The 16,799-nt window shown below is 43.4% G+C and overlaps 1 protein-coding gene and 1 pseudogene across 3 annotated transcripts in view; one reads left to right on the top strand and one right to left on the bottom strand.

Moving 5' to 3' along the window:
• The window catches only part of PSMF1 (proteasome inhibitor subunit 1), a 48,264-nt gene that overhangs the window by 11,007 nt on the left and 20,458 nt on the right, over positions 1-16,799 (bottom strand). For all 3 annotated transcript variants that reach the window (XM_029915951.1, XM_029915950.1, XM_029915952.1), the window contains one exon: positions 16,423-16,608. In XM_029915951.1, the coding sequence (XP_029771811.1) occupies positions 16,423-16,608 (186 nt within the window). The remainder of the gene's footprint in view (positions 1-16,422; positions 16,609-16,799) is intronic.
• On the top strand, positions 2,913-3,027 carry LOC115275633 (annotated as a pseudogene).

Genomic DNA, 16,799 nt, shown 5'->3' on the forward strand with positions numbered 1-16,799 from the left:
CAGGCAATCAACATAGCTGGCTTCAGGATCCAAATTTTGGGTGTCAGTTCTGTTTTCAAAGCCTTTGCAGTGCTGTTCAGTCTGGACCATGTATGTGCTACAAACCATTGTTTGGACCACCCAGGCAGTTCTACGCAAACTGTAATGCACAAAGGAATCAGTGAGGGATCTTGCTAAAGGGCAGATTTCTTTTCTTCTTCTTTTTTTAAAATATAATTTATTGCCAGGTTGGCTAATATACAGTGTGTACAGTGTGCTCTTGGCTTTGGGAATAGATTCCCATGATTCATCACTTACATACAACACCCAGTGCTCACCCCAACAGGTGCCCCTGCTCTCCCACCCCCACCAACCCTCAGTTTGTTCTCTGTATTTTAGTCTCTTCCAGTTTGCCTCCCTCCCTGTCTGAAACTTTTTCCCCCTTCCCCTCCCCCATGGTGTTAAGTTTCTCAAGTTCCACACATGAGTGAAAATACAGGATATCTGTCTTTCTCTGAATGACTTATTTCACTTAGCATAATAACCTCCAGTTCCACCTATGTTGTTGCAAATGGCAGGAATTCGTTCTTTTTCATAGCCAATGAGTATTCCATTGTATATATAAACCACATCTTCTTTATTAGTCGATGGACATTTGGACTCTTTCCATGATTTGGCTATCGTTGATAGTACTGCTATAAACATTGGGGTACATGTGCCCCTATGCATCGGCACTCCTGAATTTTGTATAAATTCCTAGTAGTGCTATTGCTGGGTTGTAGGGTATTTCTATTTTTTTGAGGACCCTCCACACTGTTTTCCAGAGGAGCTGCACCAGTTTGCATTCCCACCAGCAGTGCAAGAAAAGGGCAGGCTTCAATACAGAAGAACCCATGTGGGAGTTGAGATTCTGCAGGTTTCACAAACTCTCTTGAGTGAAAAGTGACCTGACTTTGCTAGTTTGGGGAACACAAATGGCTAAGACTGCCAGGGTCCAAGTTCGGCTGGGACATTCTGGCAGCCTAGGATGATTTACTTTGTTCTGCTAAGTGTAGAAACTCGGGCCTGGGGACATGGAGACGCTGAGAACTGTGCAAGAGTGTGTACGTATAACGTAGGGCGGCAGTTACAGCGCTCTGGGCAGGCAGAGCACCAAACCTTCTCACCCGGAGGAGAGCCCATGAGTTCAGAGGGGGACTGAGAATGGGTGGGAAGTATTGCATCTGGGCTTGGTAAACAAAGATTTTTAAAAGAGAAAAAGATATGCATAAATCAAAACACTATAAGAAAAATGTCACCATAATCTAACATGATTGTTTTTGCTATTCTTTATTTTCATAAGCATCCTTTTATAAAATCATGTTATCATTTCAGAACCCACTGTTTTTCCTCCATTTATGTCCTCTATTTCCCAAGCTGTCTGTCTTTGCTATTGACATTTTTAGTGACCAAGAAATAATCACTCAAGTTGAAGCAAACTTTTAAAATTTACTTAATCTTCTACTGTATGGATTGGTATCGCTTCTGCTATGTGTAACTATAAATAATGGTGTAATCAGTAACTTTTTGCACATGTTTTTTTCTGTCAGAAATTGGACTGCTGGGGTGCCCAGGGGGCTTCCTCCGTGAAGCATCCTACTCTTGATTTCCGTTCAGGTCACAATCTCATGGTTCGCTAACAGCGTGGAACCCGCTTGGGATTCTCTCTTTCCCTCTCTCTCTGCCCCTCCCCCACTCCTGAATGCACTCTCTCAAAAAATAATAAACTTAAAAAAAGAAATCGGTAACTGTTATCCTCTGCCTGTCCCACTACTGTATGACACAGACACGCTATTTCTCTGATCAATAGACAGGAGCTGTGTTCCAACTCAGTATTCGGAAGGGGAGATCTGAGTTCTGCAGGCTGAGGAGATCCAGGTAAGATTTTACACTTAGCTGATGCAGTAATGGTAAGACTCTTAAGAACCTTAGGGGAGGGGAAATGTATTTTGCATCTGGGAGGCCTGAGGGTTCACTGTGATCAGAAAAATTTCTAGAAATGACCCCCCTCTCAATATTCCACACTGTCTAACCCCCCAGAACCTGTGATGTGAGGACAAATCACTCTTGTGATTGTTTTCTGTAACACGGCACAGTGGACTTCAAAAAGGGGAGATTATACGAATGGGCTAATCTACTTCTATGGGCCCTTACAAAGCAGAAAATGTTCTCTAGCTGGCAGCAGAGAAGGTGGAAGGGGAGAGTCAAAACAGGAGAAGGACTTGATGTACTATTGCTGGCTTTAAAGACCGAGGGGGCCAGTGAGAAGAGATGCAGGAAGTCTTAAGGAGCTGAGAGAGAGACTGCAGCCAACACCCAGTGAGGAATGTATCAAGTGATACAGAAACATGGAACTAAATTTGGGTTCAGTTAGCTTACAAATGTCATGGGGGTGATGCATTTCTAAATAATTTAAAAGAAAAAGGAGACTGACTCCAGCAACGTGGCAAGGATAGGGACACAGCTTCAAGATAGGGTGGGGATGCCAACGTCTACAATTGTTTAGGAAGGCAACCGGGCAATGTGAGGATCTTTGAAAACAAGCTCAGTCCTCAATGGAGTAGTTGTACTTTCAGCGATGGATGCTGAGGAAATATCCCGAGATGTGCTCTAAGTTTCTAAGTATGTTCACTGAGGCGTTAGCTACGGTAGCCCCAAATTAGAAATGACGTAGGCTAAAAACAAGCACAAAACCTTGCATCATCCTGGATCCGTCTCTCCTTCACCGAACCAACGCATCAGGCAAGTGCTGTCAGGTATACTTGCAAATACACCCTGGCTCATCGCCTCGCCTGCCACCACTGCCGCCCACCACCACCGCTCGTCCCCTGTCCCTGTCAGCTCCTCTCCTGTTCTTCCTGTTTCTACTTCGGGACCTTTATAATCCATTTTCCATCGCTTCTCGGCCTTCCGGCTAAGATCAAGTGTAGTATCTGTTCTAATCAGTTTAATATAATCCATTTTCCACAAAGGAGCCAGCGAGATTCAAAAACAAAATACAAACAATATGAAGTCCCTCCCCTGTTCAACACACTGCAGGGATTCCTACGGCTGTTGATCTTGTCCCCAAGGCTCCGCACGCCCAGGCCCCTGCTCACCTCTACAGAGTGTTCACCCATCTCTCTACCCAGCCCCCCGCAAGTTTATGGAGTTCCAACCATAATTTCTCTCTATTCTCAGAAAAATCCAAAACAAGATCATTTCTTTTGAAACAATTGCTGATACATGTGTTACAAGGAGGAAATACTAAGGACTGAATCTTGCTCCAATGTTTGTGAGCTGTGTTGGTTTGACTACATTAATTAACCACTCTGTGCCTCAGTTTTCTTTTCTATAAAATGGGATTAAAGCATCTATCTCATTCCCATTATGAGGATTAAGAGATTATATTTTTCACTTAATGTAACTGCTTGGCACACAGTAAGGACTTGTTAATATTAACCATGTTAGTTGTCAGAACCTAACTGGGATTCCTCAACAGAAAAAAGTCAGTGGTTCAAGGGATCCCAATCAGACTGCTTTCTGTCCCTAATATTTGATGGTTCCCATTACCCGGGATCGAATCTAGCTCCTGAGCACATGGGGCCCCTTGTGATGTGGTCCTCACATTCACCTACTCTCCTTCCCCACCAGTACAAGGGAAATATAATGCCCTCCCTCGCCCAGGATACACATGCATGAGGTGACTTCACAGCCTCATTGAAACCCACTGTCCCTGCAGCCATACATGCCAATTACTCTCAATACCTCAGAATTTTTATCAGTCCTATAAAATTTAGCTCATCAGACATGATCTCTGTCGAAGCCTTTCCTTCTATCTTGTACCACGCAGTCCTTCAGAATAATCTCCCTTCTCAGTGCTTTAACAGACCTCGGAAATACTTGTCATTGTTCTTAAAGGACTTCTGATCTGCATGAACAGGGCAATTGGACTGGATCAACTATGAACATTCTAAAGGCTGGGTCCACACTTTGTCATGTATTCCCAGTGCCCGGTACAGTGCCTGACACACAAGCAACACCCACACAGACCTGCTTGGGAACAAGAAATGATAAGGCAAAAGCAAAGGTTTTAGAGTTAGACCCAGGTTCAAATTCTGCCTTCACCATCTAGCACCTGGGTGACTTCACAGGTCATGAAATCTCAACACCTTAGCTTTCTCTCCTGTAAAATATGACAACAGCATCTATTTCTCAAGGTTGTTCTAGGTATCAGACGAAGCTGTTTACAAAAGTGTAACCCCTGGTACATAATAAAAAGTTCCCAACATTCTATCATTATATCACAACTGCTTTTTACTGGTTGTGATCAAGTTACTTATACATGAACCTGTTTCCTTACTTGTAAAATGGGGACAGCCCTTACCAGTCTCATGAGGTTGAGAGGACAGAATAAGAGCACATGGACGGAATGCCTAGCTTGCTGCCTAGAATAGCTGGCACTCAATAAGCAGTGACAGAGTAAGTATTACTGAGCTCTGCCACCCGTGGGAAAAATCAGAGGTCAAGATGATATGACACTAAGAGGAAAGTCAATGAGGGCAAATTTTAAGAATATGGAATAACAGGGGCACCTGAGTGGCTCAGTCTGACTCTTGATTTCAGCTTGCGTCATGATTTCATGGTTGGTGAGTTTGAGCCCTGCATTGGGATTCTCTCTCCCGCTCTCTCTGTCCCTCTCCTGCTTGTGCTCTCTCTCAAACTAAATAAACATACTTAAAAAAAAAATAGGGAATAATAGTTTCATGAATAGTAAAAACTGAAAATTTAATTATTAAGGTGGCATAGGTAGAGGATAATTCTTTTCAAAATATGATGCTGGATCAACTGGATTCAATAGAGTAAGATATCAATCTATCTTGCACCACACATAAACATTAATTTCAAATGGGTTATAGACCTAGATATAAAAGGTCAAACAACAAAGCTCCTAGAAGAAAATGTATGAGAAATCCTCCATGACCCTGGGGTAGGGTAAAGATTTCTCAAACATTAAAAAAAAATCAAACATAAAGAGAAAGCACTGATAAACTAGATTACATAAAAATCAAGAACACTTTAATTTAAAAACCACCACTGGTTAAAAAAATATGAAACTTTATAAAGTAAAAAAAAAAATTAATGAAAGAAAAAAAAGTAAATAAAAACCACCACTGAGAGAGTGAAAAGGCAAACTACAGAGGGCAAATATCTGTTATACATATATCTGACCAAGGACTTAAATCCAGAATATATAAACAATGTCTACAAATCATAAAAAGATACGACAACCAAAGAGAAAAATAGGCAAGAGATTTGAAAGACTCTTCAGCAAAAGGGGCTATCTAAAAGGGCTTGTAAACATTTTTAAAAAAGAGAAAGAAAGGATTCAAAAGGCCCTCCATAGACTCTAGGGGTCCCTGAAACTCTCATTTCAGGAGGTCCATGAGATCAAAGCTATTTCATCTTAGAAGCTATTTGCTTTTCTCACTGCGTTGACAGCTGCACTGACGGTATAAAGCAGCGGTGGGAGAAACCACTGATGGCTTAGCATGAATCAAAGCAGCGACACTGAACTAGCAGTCGGGTGTCCCCTCCCTCACCAGTCACCTGCTACATACATCTAGTGTCCCTTTAGAATGTCCTTGACGAAGCAGTAAAAAATTACCCCGTGTTGTGAAGTTGCGATCTTGGAATATACCTTTTTAGTATTCTCGGTGATGAAACGGGAAAGAGGCACAGAGCACTAAAGAAGTACAATGGTACTTACTAATACTTTTGCAGTTAAGTTGCTGGCTCAACTAGCCATTTTTTCATGGAAATCCATTTTTACTTGAAAGACTAACTGACAGACAAACCACGATTATTCAGATTTGGGCTACCTACTAAGACATTTTCTCAAAACAACAAGGAAAACAACTGACTCTGTTGCCAATGATAAAATTGAAGCTTTCAAGTGAAAATCAGCAATTTGAAAATTTGTATTCATCACTAGCTCGATGGCTTCCCAGTCCTAATGGTGAGATCAGTAACATTAATGAATGTGACTTTTTGATACTGGATAATGAGTCAGCATTTAGCAGACCTGCATAACTCAGTGAACCAATATTTTCCAAATGACCAATACATGATCTCCCAATATCATATATACATAAAATATCCACTCAAAGAACATGACAGACCAGTGGATTTCAGTGTTAATAATGTACAAGAATGTACCTTCGCTGTTAGGTATTCAGGTTCCACATTAAAATTAACCCTTCAAGAAAATATTACTTGTCAAATGTTGGTGTAATACAAATAAGACTATGCACAATTATTTGAAAACATCATTAAGCCAGTTTTCCCTTTTGTAACAGCCTATCAGGGTAAGGCTCAGCAAAAACATTACTGCCTGCAGACTGAATGCAGAAGCAGCAGTGAGAATCCAGTTACCTTCCAAACCTAATGATAAACAGGTCTGCAGCAATGTGAAACAAGTCGTTCTCATGAAACTCTTGTATTTGGGGAAAAAAAGTTATTTTGTTATTTGTTTTAATAGAGTGGGTTTATTATTGTTTAAAAACATTTAAAAAATTATTTATATTTGAAAAAGAGAGAGAGAGAGACAGTGCTTGAGCAGGGGAGGGGCAGAGAGAGAGAGGGGAACACAGAATTCAAAGCAGGTTCCACGCTCTGAGCTGTCAGCACAGAGCCCGACACGGGGCTCAAACTCAGGAACCCTGAGATCATGACCCAAGCCAAAGATGGATGCTCAACTGACTGAGCTACCTAGGTGTCCCTATTAATGTTATTTTAAGTGAATGAATAAATGTGTATTTTTGAAATTTTAATTGTAATTTCTAATATGGTAAACATTGATCGACAGAACCCAAACAAGAACTCTTTAGTAATTCAGAATTTAATAATTCTTCCTCAATAATTCAAAGTTCAGGAAGTCTTCTGAGACCAAAAAATGTTTAGATCTGCCAGCATGGAAACTAGAATTCAATGAAATGAAAGAAAAAAACTATATACAGATGCACAGAGCTTTACTATTTAAAATGAAAAATTGAACACGCTTAAAATACCCCATAAAGGTTCGGCAAAACTACAGCGTATCAGCAAAATAAAATATCAGATACTAAAAAGGATGTGTTTAGCACTTTAGTAAACAGATTATGAAATCTTAAAAGGCAAATGCAGAACACAAAATATTGAAAACCGTCAAATCATGTAAAGACACAGACTGGGACTGAAAATGAACTTTGAATGACAAGAGCTTTAGATCTAAGGATTTATTTTTAGTGAAGCCAGATAAGCACAGGAAAAACTGGTTTTTCAAAATAGCGAATAGGATTTGGGGCATACGGTCTGGCTGCGGACAGATGGAGCAAAGGGAAATGGGTTAGAATGGTAAGACAACAACAAAGGTTAGGCTTAGATTTAAGGGGGAAAAAACAACCCTTCGCTTACAGATGGGCTGTTTTCAGCAATTCTTCCCTAGAGATCTACGGAGTAGCACAGACCTACTTTTCACTACCGATTCTCCATCACAACAGAATGTCCTCTCCAGGCACACTCCTGGCCTGGAAGCAGCCGGCATCAAAGTGGCAGACCGGCGTCCTTTCACAAGCTCTGGGTACACGTCTCCAACACACCCCAACACACTAGGGGAAGCAAACCTCTTTCCGTGCTAGGGCAGAGCCCCGATTGCGGTTGGGTTTTACAAGTTTCCAGGGATGGGATAGACTAGATGGGGGTGTGGAAGGCGAGCAGTGAGACACAAGAGGGCAGGAGCTGCTACTTTACTCAGAGCCTGAGCCGTGGCTGTTCACTGATGGGCTGATTAACAGCCTGCAGCAGCCAGAGGGGAGGGAGGCTCCTGGGCTCTTGCCCACCTTCCTGCCTTAAGGCCCCACCCCCAAATCCAGCATTTATGGGAAAAACAAAAAGGTTCAAGTGTGAGTGCTGGTTCCTGGTGGCAACTTGGGAGTCAGTGGGAGCTCTAATGAAGGAATCCGTGTCATTAGACAACTGGGCTGACAGAGGAAGGGGGCTGGTGAGAGTGAGGGTCAAGGCGGGGGTGTGGCTGACAAAAAGCCTCCGGAACATCCTGCCTCTTCAACCATCTCATCCAGTTCAGTGTCCCAGTCCTGGGAGACAGGTTTGCTTGAGAAAGACCTAACTGAGAGAGGGCAAGGGGATGGATTTTCCTCCGTGCTCAGTGTGCATGGACCACGCACTGAGTTTGGACACAAGCTGATTACATGAGCTCAAACTGAAGGGTGCAGTGGGAAAAGCCTCTGCTCCTGCCTGCCATTGAAGGCTCTCTCCTTGACATGGGGGATGGGTCGGGGGGTGGAAAAGAGGGGGCCCAGTTGCACGTGCTAAGAGTGGTATGCAGGAACAGTGAGGCTCAGCCTTCTGCCTCATCACCCCCATGCCCGCTGCACCTGGCTCTAACCACTTCCTAGCCTTCCAGGGCTCTGCACCGGGCAGGCCTTCATGCTGGAACACCTTCCTGCCCTCCCCTTTCTTTAGGACCCTGCCTCAGAGATCAGTCCCTTCTTGCGGAAGCCTTCCCTGAACACCACGTGTGGTTCTGGCTCCTCTTCCTACGTGCTCCCTAGTATGTCCCTCCCTGTGATGACAGCTGGAGCGGATGGCATCACTGGTGTTCATGAAGCACCCGGGGTCAGATTTAGTGCTTCCCACCTAGTGAGCTCAAGAAATACCAAGAACTTAAGAACCTAAGTGGCTCCTCAGCATCTAAATGTTTAAATACTTCTTTATTATTAAATTTTTTTTTAACATTTATTTATTTTTGAGACAGTATGAGTGGGGAAGGGGCAGAAAGACAGGGAGACACAGAATCCGGAGCAGGCTCCAGGCTCTGAGCTGTCAGCACAGAGCCCAATGCGGGGCTCGAACCCACGAACTGTGAGATCATGACCTGAGCTGAAGTCAGCCACTAACTAACTGAACCACCCAGGTGCCCCATAAATTTTTAAATATTTTTAAATTTTTAAATAATTAAGCAGTCACAGGGAGCTGGAAAAACAGTGCAGAGAAATCCTGTGTGTCTTCACCCGGGTTTCTGCCTCATGCTACCTCCCCCACCTTTATAATCATACTGACAGTCTGCCCCCAGCCCCCATTCCTCATCTCTGGCAACCACTCATCTGTTTAGCTCGTCTATAATACTAGCATTTTGAAAACGTTGTATAAATGGAATCATACAGTATGTGACCTTTCGGAATCGGCCGTGTTCACTCAGCACGATGACCCTAAGCTCCATCCTAAACATTATGTGCATCAACAGTTCGCTCCTTATGGTGCAGAGCAGGGTTCCGTGGGCTGTACCGCCGGGCGCCTGACCACTCACCAACTGAGGGGCATTTACCTGCTTCCAGTTTTCTGCTATTATAAATAAAGCTGCTATGTACATCTGTGTACAGGCTTCTGCATGGGCATAATTTTTGTTTCTCTAAGATAAACACCCAGGAATAAGATTCCTAGATCTTGCTAGTGTTTGTTTAGTTTTTAAACTGCCAAACAAGGTTGAGTGGCTGTATCATGTCACATTCCCACCAGCAATGCAGAAGAGATTTGGTTTCTCTGCACCCTCTTAGCATTCAGTATTCTTGCTATTTCTAATTTTAGCTATTTTAAGAGGTGTGAAGGATCACACTGTTTAATTTGCATTTCCCTAATGGCTAATGATGCTGAACACCTTTTCATGTGCTATGTGCCATCTATCTGTTTATCCTTTTCAGTGTGATATGTCTTCACATCCTTGTCCCATTTTCTAAGTGCATTGTTTTCCTAACCTGGAGAAGTTTTGAGTGTTCTGTATCTTTCTAGATATGACCGCTTTGTCAGGTGTGTGGTTTGCAAATATTTTCTCCTAGCCTGTAGTTCATTCGCTCATTCTCGTAACAGGGTCTTTCCCAGAGCAAATGTTTTTAATTTTGATGAAGTTCAATTTATCAATTTCTTTCTGTTACAGACTATGCTTTGGTGTCCTAAGAACTCTTGAGCAAGCCCTAAATCCAGATTTTCTTTCTCCTGTGAGTTCTTCTGAAAGTGTTGTAGTATTAAGTTTCACATTTTAATCTGTGATCCAATCTGAGTTACCAGCTCACATTCATTCTGAGCCCTGAGCCGGTATCCTTGCTGATGCTATTATTACTAATACCACGATGATGATGGTGGTGGTGGTGGTGGTGGTGGTGGTGGTAGATTCTTTGGGATTTTCTATGTCGATTATTATGTCATCTGCAAATATGAACTGTTTTATTTCTTCCTGTCTTATCTGTATCCCTTTTATTTCTTAATGTGGCGGCAAAACCTTCAGTACTATGCTAAATAAGGGAGGTGAGATGGGGTATCTTTGTCTAGTTTCTAAGGAGGAAAGCATTCAGCAGCTAATTTTAAATAAATCACTGCTGCTGGGATGATCATGAACCCATAAAAGACCTTTTAGGGACGAACAAACTACTCTCTAATTGAAGGAAAAAACACAAAAGTCTCAATCATGAGTGATTATGGCTGATTCTCTTGTACTTTGAACCCAGGGACCTCATTTCCATGGTTATGGAGTCACATTTTCCAATAAAGTCAAGGCTAGACCCTTTTCTCTATATTTCTTAGTTTATTGAGATATATTTCACAAATCATAAAATTTCCGTTAAAATATACAATGAAGAGGTTTTCAGATGTTCACAGAAGGTGCAGATAATTCTAATTAGAACATTTTCTGCACCCCAAGAAGAAACCCTGTACCCACTAGGAGTCATCCCCCATTCATGCCCACCAATCTTTCCAACTCTGTTCCTGGCAACCATTAATTTACTCTTTTTTTTTTAAATTTTTAATGTTTTTTAATTTATTTTTGATACAGAGACAGAGCATGAGAGGGGGAGGGGCAGAGAGAGAAAGAGACACAGAACCGGAAGCAGGCTCCAGGCTCTGAGCTAGCTGTCAGCACAGAGCCCGATGCGGGGCCCGGACCCACGAACGTGAGATTATGGCCTGAGCCGAAGTCGGAGGCTTAACTGACTGAGCCAGCCAGGCGCCCCTTTCCTTTCTGTCTCTATGGGGTTGCCTCGTCTGGCCATCTCTCACGAAATCATACAATCCATAGCTCCTCTCACCTAGCATGTTTTCAAGGCTCACACGTTATGACACCTGTCATCGGTAAATCATCCTTGTTACACAGCTGAATGACGTCCCACTGCACGCACACGTCACATATGCTTCTTCGTTCAGCAGCTGGTGGGGATTTAGGCTGGCACCACGTTCTGGCAATGGTGAGTGACACTATGGACATCCACGCACAAAGGCTGTCGGTGAACATGTGCACTAACGAGTGCTATGCTATCTCCCTGCAGCTTGGATTTCCCCTTCCTAATGATGAATGATGCTGAGCATCTTCTCACATGCTCATGGGCCACTGTAAATATTTTAAAACCATTTTTAAATTGGGTTGCCTTTTTATTACTGAGTTGTAAGGGTTGTGTATTCTGGACACAAGCCTCTTGTCCACTATGATTTACAAATGCTTTCTGCCATTCTGTGGGTTATCTTTTCACTTTCTTGATGCTGTCCTTTAATGCACTAAAGGTTTTAATTTTGAGCAAGTCCAGCCTGTGCTTCTGGTGTCTTATCTAAGAAACTACTGTCTAACAAAAGGTCATGAAGATTTAATCCTGTTCTCTTACACTCAGGTTCACAACCCATATAAGTTAGTTTCCATGTATAGTGTGAGGAAGGGTCCAGCTGTGTTATTTCCTATGTGGGTATGAAGTGGTCCCAGCACCATTTGGAAAGACTACTGCTTCCCCACTGAACTGTTCTGGCATTCTTGTTGGAATCAACTGCCCTTGGATGTACGGTTTTATTTCTGGATCTCAAGTCTAACTGTTGGCTTTCTATGCCTATCCTTACCCTAGCACCACAGACTTGATCACGGTAGCTGCATAGTAAGTTTTGAAATTGGGAAGTGTGAGCCTTCTTTTTTCCTTTCTGAAGACTGCTTTGGTTATTCTGGTTCTCTTGAATTTCCATATAAATTTTAGGACCAGCTTGATAATTTCTGGGGGGAAAACCAAACACCCCAAAAACCAAAACCCAGAAAACAAAAGAACCCACAAACAAAAAATTCTGGGATTGGGACTGCATTAAATATGTAGATCAATTTGGAGAACACTGCCAATATCGAGTCTTCCTATCTATGAAAACAGAATGTCCATTGTTTAGATCTTCCTTAATTTATATCAACAACACTTAGTAGTTTTCAGTGTACAAGTTAACTTTTGTTAAATTTATTATTTAAAAAAATTTTTTAATGTTTATTTTTGAGAGAGAGAAAGAGACAGAGTGTGAGTGGGACAGGAGCAGAGAGGGAGACACAGAATCAGAAGCAGGCTCCAAGCTCTGAGCTGTCAGCACAGAGCCCCACACGGGGCTCCAACCCACGGACCGCGAGATGATGACTTGAGCCCAAGTCAGACACTTAACTGACTGAGCCACCCAAGCACCCCTGCTAAATTTATTCTTAAGTATTTTTTCTATTGGGGGCTATTATAAATGGGATCATTTCCTTAATTTTCAGATTTTTTTATTGCTAAAGGTACAGAAATACAACTGATTTTTGTTTTTTGACTGTGTATCCTGTCACACCGCTCAACTTATTTTAAAAGTTTTTTAAGAGGTGCCTGGGTTGCTCAGTCAGTTAAGCACACAACTCTTGATTTCAGATCAGGTCATGATCTCATGGCCCTGAGAGTAAGCTCTGTGCTAGGCATGAAGGCTGCTCAGGATTCTCTCCTTCTCACTCTGCCCCTCCCCGACTCGCTTGGCTCACTTGTACATACTTGATCTCAAAAAAAAAAAAGGGGGGGGGGTTTAAAGACAATTGCTTCGAATTTTCTATACATGAGATCCCATGTCATTGGCAAACGTTTGTTTGACCTCTTCCTTTTTAATCTAGATACTCTGAGTGACTGTCTTGGGTAGAATCTCAAATGTGATGTCATATAAAAGTAACAAGAGTAGACATTCTTGTCTTGTCCCTAATCTTTGGGGGAGAGCATGCAATCCTTCTCTTGTTAAGTGGGATGTTAGCCGTGGGCTTTTTGCAGATGCCACATATTGAGTTAAGAAACTCCTTCACTTGCTGAACGTTTTTATCATGAAAAGGTGTTGGATTTTGTCAAATGCTTTTTTTCTGTCTGATGAGATGAACACGTGGTTTCTGGCCTCTGTTCTGTTAATATGGTACATTACACACCTTACTTTCAGATGTTCAACCAACCAGTTCTGGGATAAATTTCATTTGGTCATGGTATATAATCCTTCTTTGATGTTGCTAGATTTGTTTTGCTAGTATTTTGTGGAGGATTTTATTTCATTTTTTTAATGTTTATTTTTGAGACAGAGAGAGACAGAGTGCAAGCAGGGGAGGATCAGAGTGAGAGGGAGACACAGAATCTGAAACAGGCTCCAGGCTCTGAGCTGCCAGCACAGAACCTGACACAGGGCTCAAACCCACGAACCACGAGATCGTGACCTGAGCCGAAGTCGGAGGCTTAACCAACTGAGCCACCCAGGTGTCCCTTGTGGAGGATTTTAAAATTTATATTCAAAACGGATATTGGTTTGTAGTCTTCTTGTGATACCTTTAGTTTTGGTATCAGGGCCTCACAGAATTGGTTTGTTTGAATCAAGATCCAAAAGAGGTCCAACTATTTAGTTGAGCAAACTCTGAATAACAGCCTCGCTCTCCCGTTTCTTCCCATGCTATTCATTTATTTGACAGTTTTTTATCCTGTAAAAAATTTTCATGTTCCAGCTTGGGCTGGAACACATGTATGCTCATGTGTCTGGCCTGTTTAAGTCATTCTTCTATCTATCATGCTTCACTTAAACTGGGAGGGAGATCCAGGTACGGGCCGCGGTGCATGTATGACTGCCTCACACGAGAAGACAAGGTCTGGCCCTCTCACTTTCAGTGTAAAGACTGATCTATGGGCTCAGGTGCCATCAGCCTCATCTATTCATTAGAAAGTTCTCCATCAGCCTCTCCCTAACGGTTTTAGCAAACACTGGTAATTTGTGCCTCGGCACGTTATTTTAGAAGGTGCAACATGGTGAGTTTGGATCCTTTCAGTTCTTCCAAGGCTAGGAATTTTTATCTTCACAATTATAAACTTGAGGGTGCTGGAGCCTCCAGGTGCTGAGGCGGAAGCCTTGGGAGGATCTTTGTTTGCCATAGTGGTTGGAGGAACCTTATGGTACTTAAGGCAGAGAGCAGAGAGGCTGCACATTCTATACAGTGCATTCTGCATGCTAAGAATCACCTGCCTCCCATACAACTTTTGAAAGTCTTATTAAAAATCACCTGAGGATAAGACCACTTTTGTATACGAGACACTGTCCATCTACTTACTATTCTGTTTGCCACTCTCCTAAGAGCTGCGCAGCAACAGCAACACAGCCTGTAGTATCTGAGTTTTGCTACAACACATCTGTATGTAACAGCTTCTGTTATTGTCAAATTCAAGGTAATTCCATGCAGAACTGCAAACGTCTGACTACACCTTCCAGTGTAATTGCTCTCAGGTATCACATATATGTTATCGTATGATTAATTACTCTCTTTTTACTTCTCATTTATACTTTTGAAGTGTGCATTCAGTTAGATTATGACCTTTTTTTAAATTTTAGGATCTCTTTTTTAAAGCTTATTTTGTTTTTGAGACCAAAAGAGTGTCTGTCCTTGCAAGCAGGGGAGAGGAGAGAGAGAGGGAGAGAGAGAATTCCAAGTAGGCTCTGCACTGTCAGCACAGAGCCCGATGTAGGGCTCGAACTCATGAACTGTGAGATCATGACCTGAACTGAAAGCAAGAGTCGGATGTTTAACCCACAGAGATACCCAGGTGCCCCGAGATTCTTTTTTTAAGTATATTTATTTATTTTGAGAGAGAGAGTGAGCAAGGAAGGGACAGAGGGGAGAGACAGAATCCCAAGCAGGCTCCATGATGTCAGCGCAGAGCTCAACATGGAGCTTGACCCCACAGACTGAGATCATGACTTGAGCCGAGATTGAGTCAGATGCTTAACCGACTGAGCCACCCAGACGCCCCTTTTATCTAATGAATTTTAATTCGAGATAAGTAAAGGAGATTTCACAGAGCATTTGTTTGAAATGGGCAGTGAGTCTGAGAGAGCTTCAAATTATCATCTACCTAAGGTATTAAAATCTTCGCCCTGCCTGCTCTGGACTGTTGTTCAGATCCGGTTCGGAAATCTTGCCACCACAGTCTGGTCGCATCACAGACCAAGCGCTGCGCTGGGACGAAATCCGAACGGCAGCCCTGGCCCTGCGGCTCTCTTAGTGGCTGGTGACCTCAGGCAGGTCACTTTATCTCTGTTCCTATCTATAAAATAAGGGGGGTTCCATCAGCCAAGCTGCCAAACCCTGCAGCTACTTTTTATTATTCACCCTTCCCCAGGATTTCCTGAGTGCCTACGAGAATTGCCAAGTCTTACTCACTGTAGTGATTTACTCTCCCATTTTTACACTAATCAAAGACATGTAACTGCAAAACAGGATGAAGTATCAGTGGGGCAGTTAACACTTACTGAGCCCTTATTATTGGCCCCACAGTGAACACCCTGACCCACCTTTTCTACTAGTATGGACTCTACCTGGGAAGTACTATCTCAGCCAGAGACTAAGGACTCCCCCTGGTTCCTGTTTCCTTCCTCAGAGCTTCCTCCTCCTGTCCTTTTAAAATTTTTTTTAAAAGTTTATTTATTTTTGAGAGAGAGAGAGAGAAAGAATAAACAGGGGAGGGGCAGAGAGAGAGGGAGACACAGAATCTCAAACAGGCTCCAGGCTCCGAGCTGTCAGTACAGAGCCTGATGTGTGGCTTGAACCCATGAACCATGAGATCATGACCTGAGCTAAAATTCGACACTTAACCGATGGAGCCACCCAGGTGCCCCAACAAGTCTCCTGTCCTAAATGCTGCACCCAAACCTGCTACGATCTTGGATATGACATGCTCACAGCCCAGGCCATTTTGGAAAAGTTCTGAAGTCGTCAAAGAGGTTCGGCAGCCACAGTGAACGACATGAAACAGCCAAGACACTTGGCTCCCATGCCCTCTGGGAAGGCTCCTCTGCACCCCTCCCCGCATTCCCAGAAACGCCTGGCCCAGGTCCCAGCAGCCTGAAGACGCTGCGGAGTTAGGCTGACCAGGAGCAGCACAAGAACTCACTGCTCCACCTGCATCTGCATTTTCTGTCTCCATCCACCAAGACTCTGACAATTTGTTGAAGACACATGGAGGTGAGAGAGGGGGTCAGGAGGCAGGATGGGTATGGTAGAACCCCATAGCATCATGGGGCGCCCACTGGGGGCTCTGTACTCACCAGGGAGGCTGCCGGCTCGTGTGGGGATGCTGTGGGTGAATCCGTAGCGGGTCCACCTCTTGGGCAGTGGCCGGGGGAAATTCCCGGTGGGGACTGCTCACACTAGCCTTGTCCCAGTGCTCCTGGATAGGTGTGAGGATTCCAGACACGATACGAGACCGAAGTTCTTCGCTGTTCTTGTAGGCCCTGTAGGAAGGAGACGAGGTGTCAGCTGCCTGTCCCTGGCTGGCAACCCTATTTTGGCGGCGGTGGCAGTGGCGACGGCGGCGGCTGTGGTGGCCTTGACAGCTCTTGGCTTTGCGCTTGGACTGTTTAGAAGGGTGGGAACGGGCCACCCGGCGGACCTGTGCGAGGGGGGCAGCAGCCCGGTGTCGTCT

Source organism: Suricata suricatta, chromosome 12 (assembly GCF_006229205.1).
Source record: "Suricata suricatta isolate VVHF042 chromosome 12, meerkat_22Aug2017_6uvM2_HiC, whole genome shotgun sequence".
NCBI classification, from domain to species: Eukaryota; Metazoa; Chordata; class Mammalia; order Carnivora; family Herpestidae; genus Suricata; species Suricata suricatta.